At 46.9% G+C, this 22390-nt stretch overlaps 1 protein-coding gene across 1 annotated transcript in view; it reads left to right on the forward strand.

Annotated features, from left to right (window-relative positions):
- The window catches only part of Trub1 (TruB pseudouridine synthase family member 1), a 40412-nt gene that overhangs the window by 15358 nt on the left and 2664 nt on the right, over positions 1-22390 (forward strand). The window contains exons 4-6 of the mRNA XM_038342129.2: positions 10566-10647; positions 19905-19977; positions 21233-21372. Coding sequence (XP_038198057.1) covers positions 10566-10647; positions 19905-19977; positions 21233-21372 — 295 coding nt within the window. The remainder of the gene's footprint in view (positions 1-10565; positions 10648-19904; positions 19978-21232; positions 21373-22390) is intronic.

A 22390-nucleotide genomic window follows, 5' to 3' on the forward strand; every position in this document is an offset into this window, starting at 1 on the left:
TTCAGAGGTTTCGAGTATCTGTTGCTTTATAGAGGACCTAGGATCAAATCCCAGTGCCCATATGATGGTCACAGCCAGCCGTAACTCTAGTTCCTGGGGATCTGGTACCCTCTCTTGGCTTTTGAGGGCAACAGGTACTCACACATACATGCAGATGAACCATTCGTATACATATAAAAAAATCTAAAGCCCCTCAACCACAGTAAAAAAACAAATTGTCAGACATAAGACATAGTGGTATAGGATTGTAATTTCAGGGCTTGGGATGCTGACATAGGGACATTGTCACAAGTTCAGAGCCAGTCTGGGCTACATAGAGAGCCCTGCCTCAAACATTAAAATAAAGAAAGAAATAAAGTAGAATTTGCATGGACAAGTGTCAATGCTTGTAAACACAAGGCTATGACTTGAACAGTTCGCCTAAACATTTTTAAGTATTCTATATTTGGATTTCTTAATGATGAGAGGAATTTATAGATTATAAACCCCACTTGAAGATTGTGTGTGTGTGTGTGTGTGTGTGTGTGTGTCTGTCTGTCTGTCTGTTTGTGCACACACTCTCATGCTGGTGCCCATGCCTGGCTCTTTGTGGGTTTGGGGATTTGAACATCGTGTTTGCACAGTGAGGGCTTTACCTGCTGAGCTGCCATCTCCAGGCCTGGTTGTTTGTGTGTTTTTGTTTTTTAGCCTTGGTATTTTTATAAAAAACAAAACCATTTTGTTAACTGTGTACTTTTTAATGAAAATATATTTTATTCCGTTACTGTAAAATGGAGACACCGAGGGTTGCTCAGAGAGCGGCTCAGTGGTGCTTACTGTGCAAGTATGGAAACCTGATTCAGATCTTCAGCTCCCAACATAAGATGCTGGCCTGGTGGTACGTGCCTGTAACCCTGTTGTTAGACAAGGGGATCCAGGAGCTTGCTGTTCACCCAGTGTAGGCAGAGCAGTAAGTTCCAGGTTCAGGGAGAGACCCTGCTAAAAAGATAGGGTGGAAAGACACTTGGGGACGATATTCCAGTGTCAACCTCTGCCCTCTGCCTCCACACACACACACACACACGCACGCACGCACGCACGCACGCACGCCCGTGCTCACACACACCACAGAAGAAGACAGCAGGATCCCTTTCAGGTGATTTTCAGGTGTTTGCCTGTGAAGTGGCCTTGACTAAATCCAAGTATTCTTCTCTGGATTGAAACCCATGAAGCCACTTGGGGTGTTCCGCGTGGTAGAGGAACACTGAAGAGAAAGTTAGGATGGCAGTGTTGTCAGCCCATAGGCTAACGCGCCCCACACAAGTGCATACAACCCACACGTCCATGAAAAGTGGCCTGTGTAAGCCATTGCTTACTAGTGGATTCACACACTGTTCCTGAGCCCTGTCACGCCATTCACAATCTGTTTCAGACACAAGTTTTTGCCAGTTGCTTTGTTTTTTTTTTTTTTTTAAGAAATGATAGTCTTTTATTTATTTATTTCATATGTTTTCTTAAAAAATTTACCTTTCATTTTACATAGCAACCCCAGATCCCTCCTCCCCTTCCTATCCCCCACTTACTCCTCAGGGTGGGTAAGACCTTCCTTGGGGAGCCCATTCCCTATGGAGGGATACCTTGCTCAGCTTTGATCCGGGGTGCGGGGGGATGGGCTTGGTCCGGCCTCATGTTGTGGTGCCTTAGCTGTGTCTAAACTACAAACTGTACATGACGGCTGTTTAGTAGGGGGATAAGGATTATATTTATTTTTTGTACTATTTTATATCCTTTAAAAGTTTTACAATAAAAAAAAATCACTTTCATGTGAGTAGCAGAAAGGCACACTTCCATTAGTAATTGCTGAGGCTTCCCCCAGGCTAAAGTTGGCTGAGGTTACGACCTATTTGCTGCCCAGCTCCACAAGTCTCCAGCCGTGCAGCGCTCTGTGTCACGGGAAGAGCTCCCTTGTAAACTCCAGGAAATGAGGACTGAGGGTGCAAACACATCCAGTTCAGGTTTTATTGGGTAGAAACCGTTTTGGTGTTCAGCTAGAAACGCCGAATGTCGCAGGGAGGAACCAGGGATCCTCAGATGACTGTAACGGAAATGGAACACCAGGTGCGTCTCGTCACCGAAACCTAATTTTGGGCTTCACGGAATTTTGGATCAGGCATTGATGTTCGCTTTTCTCCCACTTTTGATTTCGTGTTATTTGCTAAAAAGATTAAGTCATCTTATTTTGACTCGGGTGTTGAAGATTGCGTTTTTGTCAGAGATAGTAACTATTAATAGATGCTGTTCCGGTGGACTGTGTTCCTTACTCTGTATGCTGCTCTGATAAAATACACAGCAAAAGCAACGAGGGTTCCTTAGGGCTCACGGCTCCTGGGTTCAGTGCGGTGGTCGGAGCGTTGGCTCCTGCCACGGAGAGCGGAATTCTGATGCTCTGCTGGTCTCCCCCCTTTACTCGGGCTAGGACCTCAGCCTGTGGAAAGATACAGCTGCATTTGAATCTCCCCACCCTGCTTCACCTAATCTACACAGTTCTTTACTAACGGGTCCAGACGTCGTGCTTCTAATTCCCATCAAGTTGGCAGTAGAGATTAGCTGTCATACAGACTGCAGTATTTTACTTTATTGTGAGACTGTATTCAAACATCTATAAAATGTCAGCAAACATTTTCATTAAACAACGCCAATCCTGTATATGATGGGCCTTTGTTTGTTTGAAACATGTACACGTTTGGCCCCATGTGGCCAAGCCTGGCCTTGAGCTCCCGATCCTCCCACCATTCCCCCTGAAGTGCTGGGATTAGGTGTTGCGCCACCACGTGACTGATACGCTCCCCAGTCCCTGGTGTATTAAAAGATGTGAGCACAGCCTCCGCTTGACCCGGACTTAAGCACCGAACTAGTGTTCACTGCTCATCCGCTTCCTAAATGGGCAGGTAGATGTCACTTGTGTCGCACACTGCTTGAGACATTACACTTGTGTGTAAGGCGGACGTGCTTCATTTCATCCTAGGGTGGTGGATGCTGTGAACTCTCCCCTCACAAGTCAGGCTTAACTGGAGGGAGGCCTTGCTCTTCTGCATGGCTGACCATCTTCCTGCAGTCAAGAACCATCATGAGAAGTCGTTTCTTCTCAGTACGTTCATATAGTCACTCCCGATTAACAGGCAGAGTGCTGGATTTTTGTTTTTTATTTTATTGTTTTGTTTGCTGGAGGGAGAGTCTCACTATGTAGCCTGGCTGTCCTGGAACTTACTGTATAGACCAGGCTGGCCTGGAACTCACTGCATTCTGAGTGCTGAGATTAAAGGCTTTTTAATCCCACCCTTGGACTTCTAAATAAAATCTTCAGGCCCTCTACTGTTCCTAATGTCTGTGAAGAGGGAGGCTATCCGGACATCCAGATCTTTTCTTGCAATTTCTTATTCAGGTCAGGGTGTTAGAACCAGGAGGCCTAGCCCTGCACGCTCGGGTCCTTACTGTGGGCTTTACTTTTCCTGCGGTCTGCTTGCTCTTGGGTCTTGCTTTTTTTTTTTTTTCCACTGCTCTTTTGAGGCTGTGTGTGTGATGTGTGTGAAAAGCATCTGGTCTTCTTGGCAGTTCGTCAGCACACAAAGTGCTCCGTGAGTAGTGTTATTACTATTCCCGGGAGCTTCCTGTATCATCAAGTCCTTTTGCTCTGAATTGCGAGCCTGCTAGATTGCTCTAACTTCGTGTTCCATATACACCTGAAGTCAATTTTATCCAAACAACTTCTTTACTACAGTTACTTTTTTCTTTTTAAAATTCCTGTAATTTCTCAAACTATAGAGAAAACACCACTCATCAGAAAGAAAAAGCTATATATATATATATATATATATATATATATATATATATATTTTTTTTTTTAAAAAAGAAGAGGCCAATTTCTCCAGACAGAAGTTTCATACATTAAAGGATTTGGGATGCAGATAGATGTGGTTCTCAATACAGTTTACACCAGGCATGGTGGCACACACCTAGTTCCAGATTCTCTTTAGGAGGCAGAAACACTGGATATCAAGACTAGCCTGGCCTACATAGAAAGTACCAGGCCCATCAGAGCTACATGGGGACCCTGTCTCAGATAGGAAAAAAAAAATGGGTTTTCATAAATACAATTTAGACAAAATTCTGGGAGGCTGGACTAATGTCAGGTGTATAAAGGAAGGCAATACCCCCCTCCCCAAATTAACTGTTTGAACAGTTAACTCGGCAAATGCAGGGGAGCCCGTGCCCTCTGAAGTCCCAGGCTTTGATGAGGCCCTGGAGAGCTAGAAGCCTTCAAGGCCGGGGTACTGCAAGAGCCGACTATTATGGAAACTTGGATCTAATTAGCACTGTACAGACAGGAGGCCCCCCACGTCTGCACGGAGGCCAACCACACTGGTGTCGGCGGAGCTGGCGAGGCTCACGGCAGAGCGAGTGCCCTTGGCGCCACGGCTTCCCACCCTGGATGTGGTGGGGGCAGACATTTCTCTAAGACACTCCAGCGTCTTAGGTTCGCCAGCCATAACACACCTGTGAGATTCAGCCAGTTCTTTAGATCCGGTATTCTATCCGTCATGAGATATTTGTAGACGGTGTAAAGATGTATTTGAGGGTATTGGGGTAATAGAAAACTGAGAGGCCAGTAGCTAGACAGGAAGAGGTTAGGCGGGACTTCTGGAGACAAAGAGGACTCTGGGAAGAAGGTCAGAGATGCCAGGAGACTCGGAGAGGAAACGGGGTGCAAGATGAAGGTAAAAGCCACGTGGTAGAATGTAGGTTAATAAAATTATGGGTTAAGAACTAGTGGGACAAGCCTAAGCTAAGGCCAAGCTTCCATAATTAATAAGTTTCCGTGTCATTTGGGAGCTGGCTGGTGCGACAGAGAAAGACTCGTTACAGCCAGTTTTCTTCAGAGGCCAGTTCAATTTGTTCCATTTCTGCATCTGAATTTTCAAATGTTTCATAAGAACTTTATTGAAAATTGAAGGCTGACACTTAGGAGCTGGGAAGAGCTGTTCCTTTAGTAACAAAGATTTCAAAGCCACGTGGTTTGGGTTTCCAAGTTTTAATAAAATATTCTTCATCCTTAATAACACGTCCCCTGTTTTTTTGTGCAAGCTTGAATTGTGAGCTTTCAGATCAAGCTGCTGATGAGTGGAGGGGAGTTGTTTGAGCTGGAAACCACAAGCCCCGAAGAGCAGAAAGTTCGGTGGGATTTTCTACAGGGTTTCTGCTTGTTTGTTGTATAAAATTATGCTGTAATAAATTTACCAGTCTTAACAGAGTTCACAACTGCCAGGAATCCATACTGGAGAAGGAACAACCGAAGCAGAGCAAGTGAGAAGGCTTGCCTTAGACCCCACAGGAGGACGAGCTCAGTTCTCAGTTGCTGTTTTAGCTTCAGCACAGTGGCTGCTCCGTAACCCACTGCTGTTTCAGCCCGCAGCAGTTCTCTTCCCGCGACTGACTCTGTCACTGCTGCTAAAGGTACTTTAACTAAGTCTCTGTCGTTCTGTTTATAAATAAGATTCAAAGGCTAGGGTAAAAACCTGCTAGCTCAGGGAGGCTGGGTCATATTAGATGACCTTCCCTCCTTGCTGGCGTCTCCAAAAGACCCGCCGGGCTTCCCTTTCACCAAACCAGAAGAGGCTACACCACTCCCTCCCCCCCCACTTCCTGTGCCTCTGCGTACTTCTTCCCTTCTTCTTTTCTTCTTCCTGGGTCTCTGTCTCTCCTGGACGCCCTCTGATGCTCTATGATTGCTTTCTGTCAACTGACGCAGCCTCCTGACCCAAGGTTAATTCTATTTAATTAACACCAATGCAGACTTGGGGTTCACAGTGTGATCAAATTGTCCCCCAATACTGTACTCTGTCTTGTTCTTCTTTCCCGTATCTTTTGGTGGTGAGCTGGAGGTCAGGTTTGTCTGGATGGACTTTTCCGAGTGGCTTACAGAAAACTCAGTAGAACAGAAGGTTAATTCTCCTTAGATGCCAGTTTAAGGTAAAGTGAGAACAGCCGTGGCAGGATGATTGGTTTTCAGCGTGTGGCCGAGAGACTCCTGAGACTTTGTCAGTGGCTCTATTGAAATCACAACCATGTTAATAATTTTGCCTTTTTTCACTTTGCAATCTCAGAATAAACAAACAAACAAACCAAAAAAGAAACAAGCAAGAACCAAACCCAGAATTTCCAGGGGCTGTGCAGTGTGATGGCCATGCTGATGGATGGGATGTGTACGTGTTCACTGTAGATTTCTGATACAGGAAATAAATACTGAAAGATGTACAATGTAGTTTTGAAATCTTGCCAACAGGACTGGAGAAATGGCGCAGTGGTTCAGAACACTTATTCCTTCTGCAGAGGACTCAGGTTCAGTTCCAAGCACCCACACAATGGCTCACAGCCATCTGTAACTCCAGTGCTAGGGACCCAACATCCCCCTCTGACTCCTGCCAGCACCAGGCACTCAAGTAGTGCACATACGCATGTCTGTGTAAAACACATGCACATAAAATAAAAACAAATCTTAATTTTTAAAATATGATGCCCAGGTGTTCCAGCAAGTCTTAAGTACATGTCAGGATTCTTAAATCAGTTTGAGAACCGTCGGTGTAGATATCATGTCCTCTAAAAAGAACCAAGCATGGTGCTGGATACAAGGGAGACCCAGGAGTGCACTGAGAGTTGCCACCCGGAGCACAAATGTCTAATGTGACAGAAATGTGAAGAGTCGCACACATAGAAATTCCACGAGCCCGAGTGTCAGTCTGTCTGCCAACTTCGCATGAGACTGGTATCATGTCTGTCTGGTAGGGAAACAGAACGGCACGGAGTCCCGGTGCCGTTTCTAATGTGGGAAAGTGTAGATTGGCTTGTGAGACATGGGAAGAGGTAGACATGTGCTGGTGATCACATGACTAGCAGACATGGTGGGAGCCCAGGAAGATGAGCCGCTGAGTGGCCTTTGTCAGGTACTGCTGCTAGGCCCTTTTCCCTCGGCGGAGTCGCAGTAACATCCTGGAGGGTGGTGTCACTGACGTGTTGGTATCTGGGAATTTCACACGTGATGAGGATAAGATCTGCCCTTTCGCAGCTCTTAGCAAATATGGTGGAGTCTGGATCTGAGCCAGCCTTCTGTTCTTTCTACATACAGTTTATATGTACTACCTACTCTTGTCCTGCTCTTGAAGGTTTGGAAGCTCCGGGGCAGGGGTGGCTTTAAAAATGAAAGGATGTGCCGGGCACACGCTTTTAATCCCAGCACTCTGGAGGCAGAGGCAGGCAGATCTTTGTGAGTTCAAGGCCAGACTGGTCTACAGAGCGAGTTCCAAGACAGCTAGGGCTCTTACACAGAGAAACCCGAGGGGGGGAAAAAACATGAAAAGGTTTGATACTTAGTAAAGGGAGGAAAATCAAAGTTGTGGGCTTGGCTCGTTCCAAGGTAAAGGACATCTAGAGTTCAGAGACCGAAATGAGAGCACAAGGCACCCAGTTCAGACATGTTCTATAACAGACCACTGCAGATGCATTCAAAGCACAGAATATAACATGTCATATGTAACCGTTTTCTATAAGTGTGGACAGTTGTTTTATTCCCCCACCCCACCCTGTGTGCATGCTGCTCCGTGTGCACGTGGAAGCCAGCGGTCAGCCTTGGGTGCCTTTTCTCAGGAGCCATCCACCTCGGTTTGAGGCAAGATCTCTCATCAGGACCCAGCGCTTGCTGACTAGGTTAGCCTGGCTGCCAACGAGCCCTAGGGGTCCACTTCTCTCTGCCTTCCAAGCTCTGGTCTTCTCAACACACGCCACTGTGCCTGGCTTTTTATATGTGTTCTGATCTCCCGGTGTAGCAAGCACAGAGCCATCTCCCCAGCCAGTGTCCGTGCTACGTGTGAGAACACCGTAACTGTGAGTCACTGACCATTGCAGACGCTGAATCATTCCGTGTTTTCTTGGGATATTGATTGTTCTCCTTTGCTTACCAGGGACAGAAACTGTTGTTTTAAATTCTTTGCCTCTTCTCACGAGGCACTTATTACTTTCCCCTACTTTAATATGAACTGATTCAGAAGCAATTAAGATGTACTTAAGCACTTTACCATCTGTGATGGAGCTGTAATTGCCACCCTGCCAGTTCGCGTTTGAGCCTCTGCTCTTGCCGCTTATCCTTCTGCGCCCTTCCTGTGGGACGCTGACTCAGGGCTGACTGCTGAGCTGGGGAGAGAAGCTGTGTCTGTCTCAGGGGATGGGGCCGGAGAAAAGCTGTGTCTCAGGGGATGGGGCCGGAGAAAAGCTGTGTCTCAGGGGATGGGGCCGGAGAGAAGCTGTGTCTGTTACAAGAGGTGGGGCTGGAGAGAAGCTGTGTCTCAGGATGGGACTGAGTGCAGGGTTCTAAGGAACTGATTTTTTGCCAGTCCTGATGAAACTTTTAAGACGGTGACTCAACCGCGTTGAAGAATTCCTTCCTGCACTGCGCTGGGAAAGATGAGTCCTGCGATGGCAGTGGCTTCATCAAAGGCCATTTGCTGTCATGTCTGCTTATTTGTGGAAGTTACAATTTTTAATATTCTTTTCAATTTTTAATCCTTTTACTAGCACAAACTTATCATTAATAAATTTGCATTCCTACAAAATTCTTTGAGGTTCTGCCCCAGACAGGGTCTCACTATGTAGCCCTGGCTGGCCTCGAACTCACAGACATCTGACTGCCACTGCCTCTCAGGTGCTGAGATTAAAGGGTACAGCACCACAGCTGGCCAGAGTGTCTCTCTAAAAGTCACAAGTGCACATTATTTTCTCCAGGAGATTATAGTCCTTTCCTCTTTCTCACTACTCCATGTGAAACACCCAACAAAAGCAGAATTTGTCCCAAAGAGTGGCGGGTAGACTGCACGGCACAGGTGTGTGTCAGATGGTGAATAGGCTACACGGCACAGGTGTGTGTCAGTTGGTGGCTAGACTGCCCGGCACAGGTGTGCGTCAGCTGGTAGATAGACTGCTCGGCACAGGTGTGCGTCAGCTGGTGGATAGGCTACACGGCACAGGTGTGCGTCAGCTGGTGGGTAGACTGCCCGGCACAGGTGTGCGTCAGCTGGTGGGTAGACTGCCCGGCACAGGTGTGCGTCAGCTGGTGGGTAGACTGCCCGGCACAGGTGTGCGTCAGCTGGTGGGAAGACTGCCCGGCACAGGTGTGCGTCAGCTGGTGGGTAGACTGCCCGGCACAGGTGTGCGTCAGCTGGTGGGTAGACTGCCCGGCACAGGTGTGCATCAGCTGGTGGGTAGACTGCCTGGCACAGGTGTGCGTCAGCTGGTGGATAGACTGCAAGGCGCAGGTGTACATCAGCTGGTGGATAGACTGCTTGGCACAGGTGTATGTCAGCTGGTGGATAGACTGCTTGGCACAGGTGTATGTCAGCTGGTGGATACACTGCATGGCGCAGGTGTGCAGAGAGACGTGGCCCAGGCCTCAGCTGGTGGATAGACAGCATGGCGCAGGTGTGCGTCAGCTATTGGATACACTGCACGGCACAGGTGTGCATCAGCTGGTGGATAGACTGCATGGCGCAGGTGTGTGTCAGCTGGCAGATAGACTGCACGGCGCTGGTGTACAGAGAGACGCGCCCAGGCCTCAGCTGGGATGTCTTAGTTCCATGAGAATTAATGTCCTTTATGGATAGTGATCGATTCTTAAAAACAGTGTCCTTTCAGACAGCTTTGGTAGCCTCTTTTTGAGAAAGCACGCTGCTGGTTAAGAGTGTCTCTGTTGTACTTGGTGTTCTAACCTTGTGTTGCCCAGAGGTTTCTAATATCTAGCTTTAATTTAAATGTGTGATGTATTTACTAAGATGGGTGTTAGTATTTCATGGAATAGTACCAGATCATTTGACTTGAAATCATTTTAATTGTGTGTCTTGTAAAATTACTGATTCTTGTGAGCCACGCTATGGTTTGTTGTACCATTCTTTCCACTTGCGGGCATGTAATGTCCCCACTCTCTGGAGAGTATTGGTTCTGGGACCTCTGTGGCTCCTGCTAAAACATGGTGTGATGTATGCGGGCACCTCTGTCCTTCTGCTCAGACTTCCGAGTCTCTCTAGGCAGCCCGTCCTGCAGAAGAAACGCTATGTAAGCAGGTGTCATCCTGGGTTACTTAGGGAATAGCGACAAGCCTGCACATAATTGTACAGATCCTTCTTATTTTTAGAATATTTTTTATCTATGGTTGATTGACTGTGTGAATGTGGAATTCACGATGCAGAGAACCGGCTATGCCTGCAATTTCTTTAAAAGCCAGTGTGCCCAGTATAAAAATAGTTTTGGAAATTTGCAATGACAGTATGCACATGAAAGCCATGAAGCCATTTTGGTGGGTTTTGTTTTTCTCTTATTGGCTGGTGTGGGGAGTTTGAATGTTTCTGGGTTTGCAAATGCTTCCCACACAACAGGAGCAAACCAAAGAGGCAATTTCAGTGTGCTGTTTTCACCTTCACGTTGTTCTCTGTTAGGAGGCCTGACCGTCCTGAGTGACTCATAGCCGCCCTTCTCATTTCCTTTCCTAGAGGTATATTGCCGTTGGAGAACTGGGGAAAGCTACCGACACGCTGGATTCTACTGGGAAGGTAACGGACGAGAAGCCATATGGTACGGAACCTCTAATGCCATTTTCCTTGGTGATTAAAGAAAAGTTTGTGTGATTGCAAAATGCAGAACTTAAGTAGCATGTGGTAGCATCCGTTGGTTATCCCAGCCCTGGAGGGCTGAGGCAGGAGGATTGAAGTTCCAGACCAGCCTGGCTACACAGTGAGACCCTGTCCCCAAGAGAAACGTCACAGCAGAATCACAAACAGCTGTGGTGTGCGATGTTTCCAGCTCTCAGGGTACAGTTCTCTAGCATAAGCTCATTACGTCAGACTGCTCTGAGTTCCACTGATTTTCTAAGTGATTGCCCTGAGTTTTTGTAATGTTCAGAATTATTGTATTTGTAGCTAGGATTTAGGATGTTTTTCCCCATGAATGAGTACCAAAACAGGGTTATTATCCTGTTGGATTTGACCTGTGTCATGCCTCTCCTGGTTTTTTAAACCGACTTCCCGGCTGTTGAAATACATGTGCCTGAGTTAGTCCTGCAGATGTCGGCGTGTGCCTGTGTTTCAGAGTGCAAAGATCCAGCAGGGGAGAGCTAATTCTCTGAAGGAGAAGGGAACTCCCCAGGGCCCACCTTAGTTTATCTGCTATTCTTTCACGACTTCAAGAAAGGGAAGATAAATGAACTGGTCTCCTAGCAACTCACACAGCGCAGGCGCTGTTTCTAGGGCAGCGCTCGGTGCTGTCAGTGAGTTCACCTGCATTTTGATGTCAGCGGCTCTGAGTTATTTGTAGGCATTCTGGTTTTCCCCGTGTTTGACATTAACTCTTCTTGATTTGACTGCAGACAGTGTAATGTCTGCTTCCCTGTGCTTTTGTGTTGATTGCCCTTACTGCGTATTCCGTATTATGCCGGTAGCAAGGACGACCTTCTCTTGTTCATAATGGCTTCACTTGCCCTGCCAAGATCTCTGTGCCAGGTGGTAACTCACTCAGTTAATCAAGCAATATAATGAAAATTAAAACCACTGATTGATTTCCACAGCCTAGATGTTGAAGTAGCTGTGAAATTATTGTTGGAATTGGTGAATGCCGGCTTTCAACTAAATCCCCTTATTTAGTCGAAGCCCAGCTATGACTTTCAGTTAGTGGGGCTTTTAAGGCGTAAGAGGCATAAGACAAGAGGTGGGGCGGACTTTCAGAGTACGCACGGATGCTGGTGGCAATGACACCCAGATGAGTAAACCTCCTGTGTCCTCATCCCCATTGGCCAAACATAAACCTGAGGGACTGTAGTGGAAGAGGGCCATGTGAAGGGAGCGTCATGGTGGAGGAGGATTTAATTCTGTCTACCCTTCCTAACCTGTGCTCTTAAGGTCTTTATTTGTCATCCCCGATTAATAATGGTTCAGCTTCCTATCGTGGCTGAAAGGTGATGGGTGGCAATCACGTGGCTCTGGTAGGAGCTGAGGCAGAGCGGATGGTTGCATGGACCAGGGCGCTAGTGGGAGCCAGGGCAGTTTTAGCTGGAGAAAGAAAGTGGTGCAGTCTGACTACTGATGCACTGGATGGGGGTGGGAGGGAGGTCGTCAGTTGTGACCTAGGGTTCGTGGTTACAAACCTGGTTGGAGAATGCTGCCATTCATTGAGTGGGCATAACTGGTGGGCAGCTGAGAGGATGCTTTCTTCCTAGCCTTAAGCATTTTGGAATCTTAAAAATGTCTACATTGAGTTTGTTAATCTGTAACTTTGTGTTAAAGACAGATCAGGGTTAGAGAGATGACCCCCTGGTCAGCTGTGAGCACCTGAGTTCCCATCCCCAGGACCTATGTAGACCTGTGCCTGGAGCCTCCCTAAACCCAGAGCTCCTAGGGAGCTGGAGGCAGAGACAGGAGACCCCAGATGTCACGGGCCAGCAGCAAGCATGGTGGCAGGCGTGGACTTGAAGTTGTCTTCTGACCTCCACCTGTGTGCCCCCGTCTCATGTGCTCGGGGTGGGCACACACAGGCACATGCACACATTGGCACATGCATGCATGTACACACACGCTGTCACAAATTTTTAAAAAGTGAAAGAAAGCACAGTGCGTTGATGTGCTGAGTCCTGAAGACCATGAGGGGCTTCCCTCCAGCCCCGGACAGAAGCATCCTCCACACAGTGTGCTGAGTTCTGAAGACCATGAGGAGGGGCTTCCCTCCAGCCCCGGACAGAAGCATCCGCCACACAGTGTGCTGATCCTGAAGACAAGGAGGGGCTTCCCTCCAGCCCCAGACAGAAACATCCACCACAGTGTGCTGAGTTCTGAAGACCATGAGGGGCTTCCCTCCAGCCCCGGACAGAAGCATCCGCCACACAGTGTGCTGAGTTCTGAAGACCATGAGGGGCTTCCCTCCAGCCCCGGACAGAAACATCCACCACACAGTGTGCTGAGTCCTGAAGACCATGAGGGGCTTCCCTCCAGCCCCGGACAGAAGCATGCACCACACCATGTGCTGAGCAGTGCCCGAGACCCTGGAGGGTGATGGTTCCAGACATTGTTTGCGGATTGGCAGGATTTTTCATTTCCTTTAGTGAATCATGAAGTATTTGTTATCTGAAGCCACAGTGGGCACCAAGGACTAGAAGAAGGGTTTAAATTCTAGCTTCTGCCTTGAGGAACTGACTGCCTAGTGGAGAATTCTGTTTTCAGCCATCCAAGGCCATGATTCTATTTCCCTTTAGGATTATCCTGAAATAAAATCTGAAACACAGTGACCTGTCTGCATAAAAATATATTTAAAGTCAATGTAATGCAGCACACAGACTATAAAGACGAAATCAAAGTAATTTACAGTAAGTACACCAATATGCAAACACAAACTGTAGGACACTGCGGGCTCCAGGAAGTAGCAGGCGCGAACACAGGCACAAATCTAAAGTGGCGCTCAGGTATCATGCCAGTACGTATAAAACCAGAGAAAAATGATTTCTATTGAAGCATAAGGTGGAGTGAAGTTCTAGCCGTCTCCTTATATTGACATTTATTTGTATTTAAGCTTTGTTATGAAGTTTTATACAGTGAACAATAGATAAATTCACAGCTCAGTTCATTATCACAAAGCAAACACCAGGTAGCTATTGCCCTAGTGAAGAAGTGGATTTCTTAAACCTCTCCCTCCCTGCCCATGTTGCTGGCTCCTCTTCCTTCTTTTCCCAAGGTAAACTCTAACAGTATGTATCCTTCTGTGCTGGGATTCTCCTGTTTGTATATGTGCGATTTATCCCTGTGCGCACGTGTGTGTGTGTGTGTGTGTGTGTGTGTGTGTGTATGCACGCCTGCTGCCCATAAAGTCCAGAAGAAGGCATTGGATCCCCTAAGACTGGAGTTACAGGCAGCTGTGAGCTACTATGTGGGTGCTGGGAACCAAACCTGAGTCTGCAACAACAGCAAGTGCTCCTCACTGCTGAGCCCTCGCTCCTGCCTGCACTCGTGTCTGCTTCTGCTGGGTTTGGGGTCCAGGACTCCATGCTTGGAGGGAGCACTGTTTATCACAGCATTGTGCCTAGGCCTCTTCTGTTAATAGACATGTGGGCTGTTCCAGGTTTGGAACTTCACAAAATAAAGCTGTATTTTGTGTTCCCTTCTCTGATGTTTAGACCTAGGATTGCTAGGTCACAGGGTGGTCATGTGTTCCACTGCCCTGGAAATGGTAAACTAGTTTTCCAGAGTCGCTGTGTTTCTTCCACAGTGTGGGAGTTCCGCGTGGCCCATATCCTCAGCAGCACATCACGGCAGCGTGCGTTCTGTGAGTGGGCCACGGTCCTCTGACAGGAGTGGTGTGGGGCAGTGCCTGGGCCATCTTCCTCTGCACCTTCCGCGTGGGTGTCTTGCCTTCCTCTGTCGTGCTGATTTGTTTGAGTGGAGAGCTCATCTCCGCCTGTGTGTACACACACATTTTTATGATTCGGCTATTTATTTTACATCCCAGCCACAGCTTCCCCTTTTCATCCTCCCCTCCCAGTTCCTCCCTCCCCTCCCTCCAATCCCTTACTCTCCTGTCTCCATCCAGGAAAGAGCAGCTCTCTCATGAATATCAGTAAAATGCAGCATACATATCAAGTTGCAGTAGACTAAGTACCTGCCATGTTTTAAGGCTGGGAAAATTGACCCAGTATGAGGAGTAGGGTTCCCCAAAGCAGTAAAAGAGTCAGAGGTAGCTCCTGTTCCTGCTGTCAGGAGCCCCACAGAGGATGGAGCTACACGGCTGTCACACATATGCAGAGTGCCTAGGTCAGTCCCATGCAGCCTCCCTGGTTGCCCATTCCGCCTCTGCGAACTCCTATGAGCTCAGCTTAGTTGATTGTGTGAGCCTTCCCATGGTGGCCTTGACCCCTCTGGTTTCTACACTCCTTCCTCCTCCCTCTCTTCTTCTATAGGATTCCCAAGCTCCGCCTAACGTTTGCCTGTGGGTCTCTGCATCTGCCTCCATCAGTTGCTGAACGACACTTCTCTTGACAGTTGGGCTAGGCACCAGTCTGGTCACGGGAGATGGCCACTTCAGGCTAGTTACCCACTATTGCTAGGAATCTAAGCTGGGGTGCTCTCCGTAGGCTTCTGGGAGATTCCCCTGAACCAGGCTTTTACCCGACCCCCAAACCCCACACCCAGGAGTCTCCCTCAGCCCTCTCCCCCCTCACACCCCACCCACCTAATGCTTATGCCCCCCACACCAGCTCTCTTCTGTTTCCCCTTCCCAGGGAGATCGGGCTTCGCCATGAACTCTCCTTACCTAAGCTCTCTGGGTCTGTGGATTGTAGCATAGTTACCCCCCCCTTTTTTTTTTTACAGCTAATATCCACTTATGAGTGAGGACATACCATGTTTGTCTTTCTGGTTTATCTCACTCAGAATGATTTTTTTTTCTAGTTCCATCCATTTGTCTTCAAATTTCCTGGTGTCCTTGTTTGTTTGTTTTTGTTTTGGTCTGGTTTGGTTTTTCAAGACAGGGTTTCTCTTAACATGTCCTTGTTTTTAACAGCTAAGTAATACTCCATTGTATAAATGTACCACATTTTCTTTATCCATTCTTCAGTTGAGGGACTTCTAGGTTGTTTCCAGGTTCTGGCTATTACAAGTAAAGCTGCTGTGAACATAGTTGATTGAGCAATAAGTGTCCTTGTGGTGTGATTGAGCATCCTTTGTGTACCTGCTCAAGAGTGGTATAGTGGGGGCTTGCGGTAGGTTAGTTCCCAATTTTCTGAGGAACCACCGCATTGACTTCCAGAGTGGCTGTACAAGTTTGCACTCCCACCAGCAATGGAGAAGTGTTCTCCTTGCTCTACATCCTCTCCAGCGTGAGTTTTGATCTTGGCCATTCTGACACGTGCAAGATGGTATCTCAGAGACATTTCCGTGATGGCTAAGGATGTTGAACATCTCCTCAAATGTTTCTCTACCATTTGAGATTCTTCTGTTGAGAATTCTATTTAGATCTGCATCCCATTTTTAAATTGGATTATATGGTTTGTTGATACCTAGTTTCAACCCCCTGTCAGATGTGGGGTTGGTGAATATCTTTTCCCATTCTGTAGGCTGCCATTTTGTCTTCTTGATGGGTCCTTTGCTTACAGAAGCTTCTCAGTTTCATGAGGTCCTGTTTATTGTCAGTCTTAGTGCTGTGCTTTTGTTGTTCCGTTTGTGAAGTTGTCTCCTGTGCTAATGCGTCTGAGAGTATTTTTCACTTTCTCTTCTCGAGGTTCAGTGTTTCTGTATTTATGTTGAGGTCTTTGATCCACTTGTACTTGAGTTTTGTGCAGGGTGATGAATATGGATCAATTTGCATTCTTCTACATGCTGAATTCAGTTAGACCAGCACCATTTGTTGAAGATGCTTTCTTTTCTTCATTGTATAATTTTGGCTTCTTTGTTGAAAATCAGGTGTCCATAGGTGATGCACAGTTTTTTAAGCAAAAAAATATTTTTCTATATTCTAGAAATTGTTATTGCTCTGCCTCTGACAGTGCATATACAGTTCATCATTTCTCCCTTTGCGGATGCCCAGTTGGCCTTGCACTTTCTCCATTATTCTGCATGTCACAAATCAACACCTTAGCAGGAGTGGGTTTGTCTGGAATCCACGTTGTCCACTCAGTAAAGTTGGTCCATCCCGGTCTCAGCACCAAAGGGTCTGTTCATGTGTGTGATCGTTCATGTGTGTGATAGTTCATGTGTGTGATAGTTCGTGTGTGTGATAGTTCATGTGTGTGATAGTTCATGTGTGTAATAGTATAATGGGGATGAGACTGCACAGCCTGTTCATGTGTGTGATAGTTTAATGGGGATGAGGTTTTCTGTGTGTGGTGCTGGGGATTGAACTCAGGACCTTTTTCCACGTTAGGCAACTGCTTTACCACTGAGCTACAGCCACAGCCTAGAGAATGAAGGCCTTCACACGGACAAAGAAGGAAACATCCAGGGCTTTCGGCACAGCACCTCCCCCGTGCATCCTTGGCGCGGAGAACTTGCCTTGTAGTGAGGAGCAGCGGGCTGTGTTCCTGCTACCCAGCTCCCGGCCACCTGGCTAGCTTATGCCCTGAAATAACAACACACAAGCTGTATTCATTTAAACACTGCTTGGCCCATTAGCTTCAGCCTCTTACTGCCTAACTCTCACATTTTGATTAACCCATATTTAGTAATGTGTGTAGTGCCACGAAGGGAGGCTTAACGGGAAGATTCTAGCCTGCGTCCATCTTGGGTCAGAGCTTCATTGCATCTGCCCGAGGCATCTGCCTCACTCCCAGCATCCTGTTCTGTCTACTCCACCCACCTATGTTCTGACCTATCAGGCCAAGCAGTTTCTTTATTAATTAACCAATGAAATCATCAGATAGATAGAAGACACACCTACATCATTGCCTCTTCGAGATCTTATGGTAGTAGTGTAGTTAAATCATGGGACAGCTGTTTTGCTGGACTAAGACCAGCCTTAGATACAGCCAGTGTTTCACTGCTTCCCCTGTGCCACCAGCCTGGCTTTTGTTACAGAATAGCCTGCTCTGTGGGCTATCTGTCTGGCTGTCCTAACAGGGATAAATGAGTAGCCCAGTGCCTTTTAAATGCCCTTCAACCTGGAGATTATATTACTCTGAGCCAATTAAATCTCAGCAAGAACAAGAATGTCTTGAGTGCCGTCTTAATAGTGTATGTTATCTCAGAAGAAAAACTGTCTTTGTCCTCAAAGCTCAGGATTTTGTTGGTGAGCTAATAGCTCAGCATGCCGTTGAAGATGGCCGGAATGAACAGCACATGCACCCCAGACGCCTGAGCTGTGTAGTCAAAGGGAGACGGTACATAGAAGTGGAATGAGAAGGACCATGTCTCGGTATTTTGTGTGTGTGTGTGTATGTGTGTGTGTGTGTGTGTGTGTATGTGTGTGTGTGTATGTGTGTGTGTGTGTATGTGTGTGTGTATGTGTGTGTGTGTATGTGTGTGTGTATGTGTGTGTGTATGTGTGTGTGTGTATGTGTGTGTATGTGTGTGTATGTGTGTGTGTGTATGTGTGTGTGTATGTGTGTGTGTGTATGTGTGTGTGTATGTGTGTGTGTGTATGTGTGTATGTGTGTATGTGTGTGTATGTGTGTGTGTATGTGTGTGTGTATGTGTGTGTGTGTGTGTGTGTGTGTGTGTGCGCGCACGCACGCGCGTGCGCAGCCATCTGTGAAAGAAAGCCAGTGAAGCAGGGCAAAGGTGAGCATGTTCACAGGAAAGGAATGTCAGGAGTGGACAGCCATCTTGTCTGAACTGCCTGGCTGAGTTAATGCACCAGACCAGGTCTACCAACCATGGCGTTTCCTTCCGCAAGTCCAGCCTGGTGGTAGCATGGGACACCTAGATTTGGCAAGCTCAGAATAGCACAGCTACGGTGTAACTGTGATTCTTTCCTAATGTCACAATGGAGTAAAACTTCTCCATGGGAGAGTCCCCAGCCAGACTTCCAGCCACATCTCTGTGCAGTGGCCCGGACGGGGCTGCTTGTCTGCTCTCTGCAGTGTTGGAGGCTGCGGCAGAGCTTGTGGCTCTTCACTCACCACGTCTCGCAGATTCCAGTTTTGTTCCTGGTTAGCTCACAAGGCCGCAGTGAGGCTGCGACTGTCTACACAGTGCTCCCCAGTGTCCTTAAAGTGTTGTCGTGGCTTTGGAGCAACTCAGCACAATAATTTCTGTCTAATATTTGTCAAATAAGATCCAATGTACATTTTACCAAAACAGTTTAAATTGTCTACAGAATAATAAAAACACTGACAGTAACCTAAATGAGCTACAGAATATTTCCAAGCCGCGGTTTGTTCTTGATCATCTGCAGATTGACAGCCCAAACACTGAACCTGATCGGCTGTCTCACCCGCCTCCTTCTGTTGGATGCACCAAAAGGAGCCTGGAAACACGACTGGCGTGTGAAAGAAAGGCTTTGGATACAAGTCTGTATCTGTACAAATCTTCTGAAATCGGCCTTTAAGTGCTTAGTGAGCTTACCAAAGCGCTTGCTGCGTGCATCCCTTTTCTGTTCTGGTTCGTGAGAGCTGACTGACAGTGATCATTTAAAAGTGGAGAAGTCCCAGGCGGAGGAGGACTGGGAAGACAGATCAATAGCTTTGCTCGGACACCGAGTTGAATGTGTGCGTATGAGATTTATCTCAGTTAAATTCTCTGAAGTGAGACTTAAGGTGCAGTGGTACCCACTGTCCCCCGTGTGTAACAGATGCTCAGACGGTGAGCCCTTTGATCCCTGGAATTGATCACTGTAGGCCGTGTCTGCAGCTAACTTCGTATCTTTCTTGGATTCGCTGCAGGCACCGTCAGAGTCTCCAGCCTCACGACACATTGTTTTTAAGTGGGGAACAATTAGGTTAGGGTGAGACTTGAACTAAGGGAAATTAAGTTTCTATAAAGAATAACATAAAATTTGCTTTGCATCTCATGAATATGCATTTTATTCTTTTCAACAAGGTAGCATTTGGCCTATGAGACATACACTATAATTTATGATGTTTTATCTTTTAGTTATTTATGTAGGTGTTATGCCTGTCTGTACAACACTGTACCTGGTGCCCTCTGAGGCCAGAAGAGGGCATCAGATCTACTGGGATTTGAATCATAGGCATGCAAACCGCCATGTGGGTGCTAGGAGTTAACTAGCCGCTGAACCGCAGAACCATGTCTCCAACACCTGTAATTTGTATTTTATTGAAAAATAATAGTAATGATTTTTCAGAGCTGCTGTGGCTGTTGCCTCCATGGCTATTCCGTCTTTTCTTGATTGATTTTTGGCAGATAAAATAACACAAGAAGATATTGAAGGCGTTCTGCAGAAGTTCACTGGGAATATAATGCAAGCCCCCCCACTGTAAGTTCAGTTACTGGATTTATGTTTAATTTATCATCTATAGGTTACGATCAATAATGAGAATAAAGTGGGCTTTCTTTTGCTCTGTTTTAATCTGGACATTGTAAATAATCAGAAAGAGATGAGCAGATTCAGCTTGGATGCAGATACTTGGTCCCGAGACAGAAGTGCATTTGATCCGTGCTGGGCGTTAGCACAGCCTGGTCCCTCTGTGTCTCATCTCTCCGACTCTGTGTGTAGATATCAGGCAGTGGCAGACCCAGAGGTGTCGCTTTCCCTGAATTTACAGCCAAAGGACTGTGTTAGAGCAGTAGGCCTGTGTCAGAGTCCTCATGTGTGCCCCCCTCCCCCCCCCAGTCCTGACAGCTAGGGAGTCTGCGACAAAACCCCACACACTCGGGCGGGGCTGCTCCCCGTGGTCCTGCCACATCCAGCCAGAGGTGTTGCTGAGTTGTTTGCCAGCGAGAGCCTGCCTTCTCCCAGATGCTGTCCTGGTGAGGCAGAGGGATGAAGGTATCTGTCTGGGGCAACAACTTCTTCCCTGAGGGCTCTGGGTTATATGACCTGGTCACCCTTCAAGAGGCCTCTCCTTCTAATGCCGTCATCTTGGTACTGAGTTTGAGCAGGTGACTGGGAAGGGAGGCACTCGGCCACAACCCCAGTTAGTCACATCTGTGTGTGCGTTAGTAGGCCACACCAGGATACGTCGCTGACAGTTCGTTTAGAATTTAGATTTTTATCTGTATTAGAATTTTTGATTTTGTTTTTGCCATGAACATTGAACTGTATCTGTGGAGATAACGTTTCTTCAAGATTTTTCTCAAACATAAAACTTTGAAACTTTTAGCAAAATCTGCATAAAATGTTTTAATCATTTGTTAGACTAAGTTAAATATGTATGTTTATTGTATGTGGATGGCCTTAGCATTTTCTGTGGTTATTCATGAGTCTGTGGTGTCACGAGATTTCACAACACAAAGCTCTGTTTACTGTGAGACATTTTTCAGGGAGAAGCTGCTGCTTCTGGGTTGGGGGCTGGTGAAGGGAGCTGCCGGGGTCATCTCCAGGAAAGCTGAGGAGGAAGGGCGCTGCCCACTGTTTGTATCCGTCACAGAGACAGGAGTAGACCAGGAGAAAGGACTAGCTGAACTTGGGTCTTCAGAGTAAGGAGCTGCTCGTCATCCTCCATCCCACCCCTCTGCGAGTTACTCGCTCAGCCCCCACCACCTCTCTCACTCGCTCTCTCCTCACAAAGCTATTCTGCGCTGAAGAAGGATGGCCAAAGGCTTTCGACGTTAATGAAGAGAGGTGAAGTGGTTGAGGCCAGACCTGCCAGACCGGTGACTGTCTACAGCATCTCCCTCCTGAGGTTCCAGCCACCGCTCTTCACCTTAGGTAGGACGGAGAGAGCGTTGGGATCATCTGCTGTGCGCGTATCTTTACTTTGTGTTGGCTAATGCTGGAGAAGAGCTGTTTGTTAGCTCCTTACCACCCGGCTGGCTGAGACCCGAATTAATCACACAGAAACTGTATTAATTAAAACTGCTTTGCCAATTAGCTCTAACTTCTTATTAGCTAACCCTTACATCTTAATTTAACCCATTTCTAGTAATCTGTGCATCACCATGTTGCGACCTACCAGCAAAGTTTCAGCACGTCTATCTCCTGCGGCGACTCTGCCTTCTTCCTCCCAGCATTCAGTCTAGTTTTCCCCGCCTCCCTAAGTTCTGCCCTGTCAACAGGCCAAGGCAGTTTCTTTATTCATTAACCAATAGAAGCAACACATAGACAGAAGGACCTCCTGCATCAGGCTAATTTTACATAGAGTGGATCCTTTTGGTCTTGGAATTTTTTTAACTATAAGAAAATTTTATGGTCTGATTTCATGAGGTAAATAAAACTGACTCTATAGAGGTTCTAAAACATCTAACGGGGCTAATTTCCAGATGTTTTGTGGTCATTTTACTATAACTTGGGAGTAAAATACTTTAGGTCTCTTCAGAGAAGTAGGTAGGAATGTGTATTTTCAAGATCTTAAAGTTGGAGGCTGGAGATCCAGCTCAGCAGATAAGAGCACTGGCTGCTTTTCCAGAGGACCTGGATTTGGTTCTCAGCACCCACATGGTGACTCTCAACCTTCCGTAACTCTTAGTCTCAGAGGTTCCCACACCTCTTCTGACCTCCATGGGTACCGCATACACACATGGTACTCAGACATACATGCAAATAAATTCCCCACGCATGTAACAATAGAAATAAATATAAATTCATTTTTATCTTACATATACTTTTCCTTCCATTTTGATTCATACTTTATGCATTTCATTTTAGATTAATGTTGATCTGCCCCTTTAAAGCACAGCATGTTTTGGGATAAAAGGTTGTGTTCATCCCTTCTCTATGATGTGCATGT

Source organism: Arvicola amphibius, chromosome 1, assembly GCF_903992535.2.
Source record: "Arvicola amphibius chromosome 1, mArvAmp1.2, whole genome shotgun sequence".
NCBI lineage: Eukaryota > Metazoa > Chordata > Mammalia > Rodentia > Cricetidae > Arvicola > Arvicola amphibius.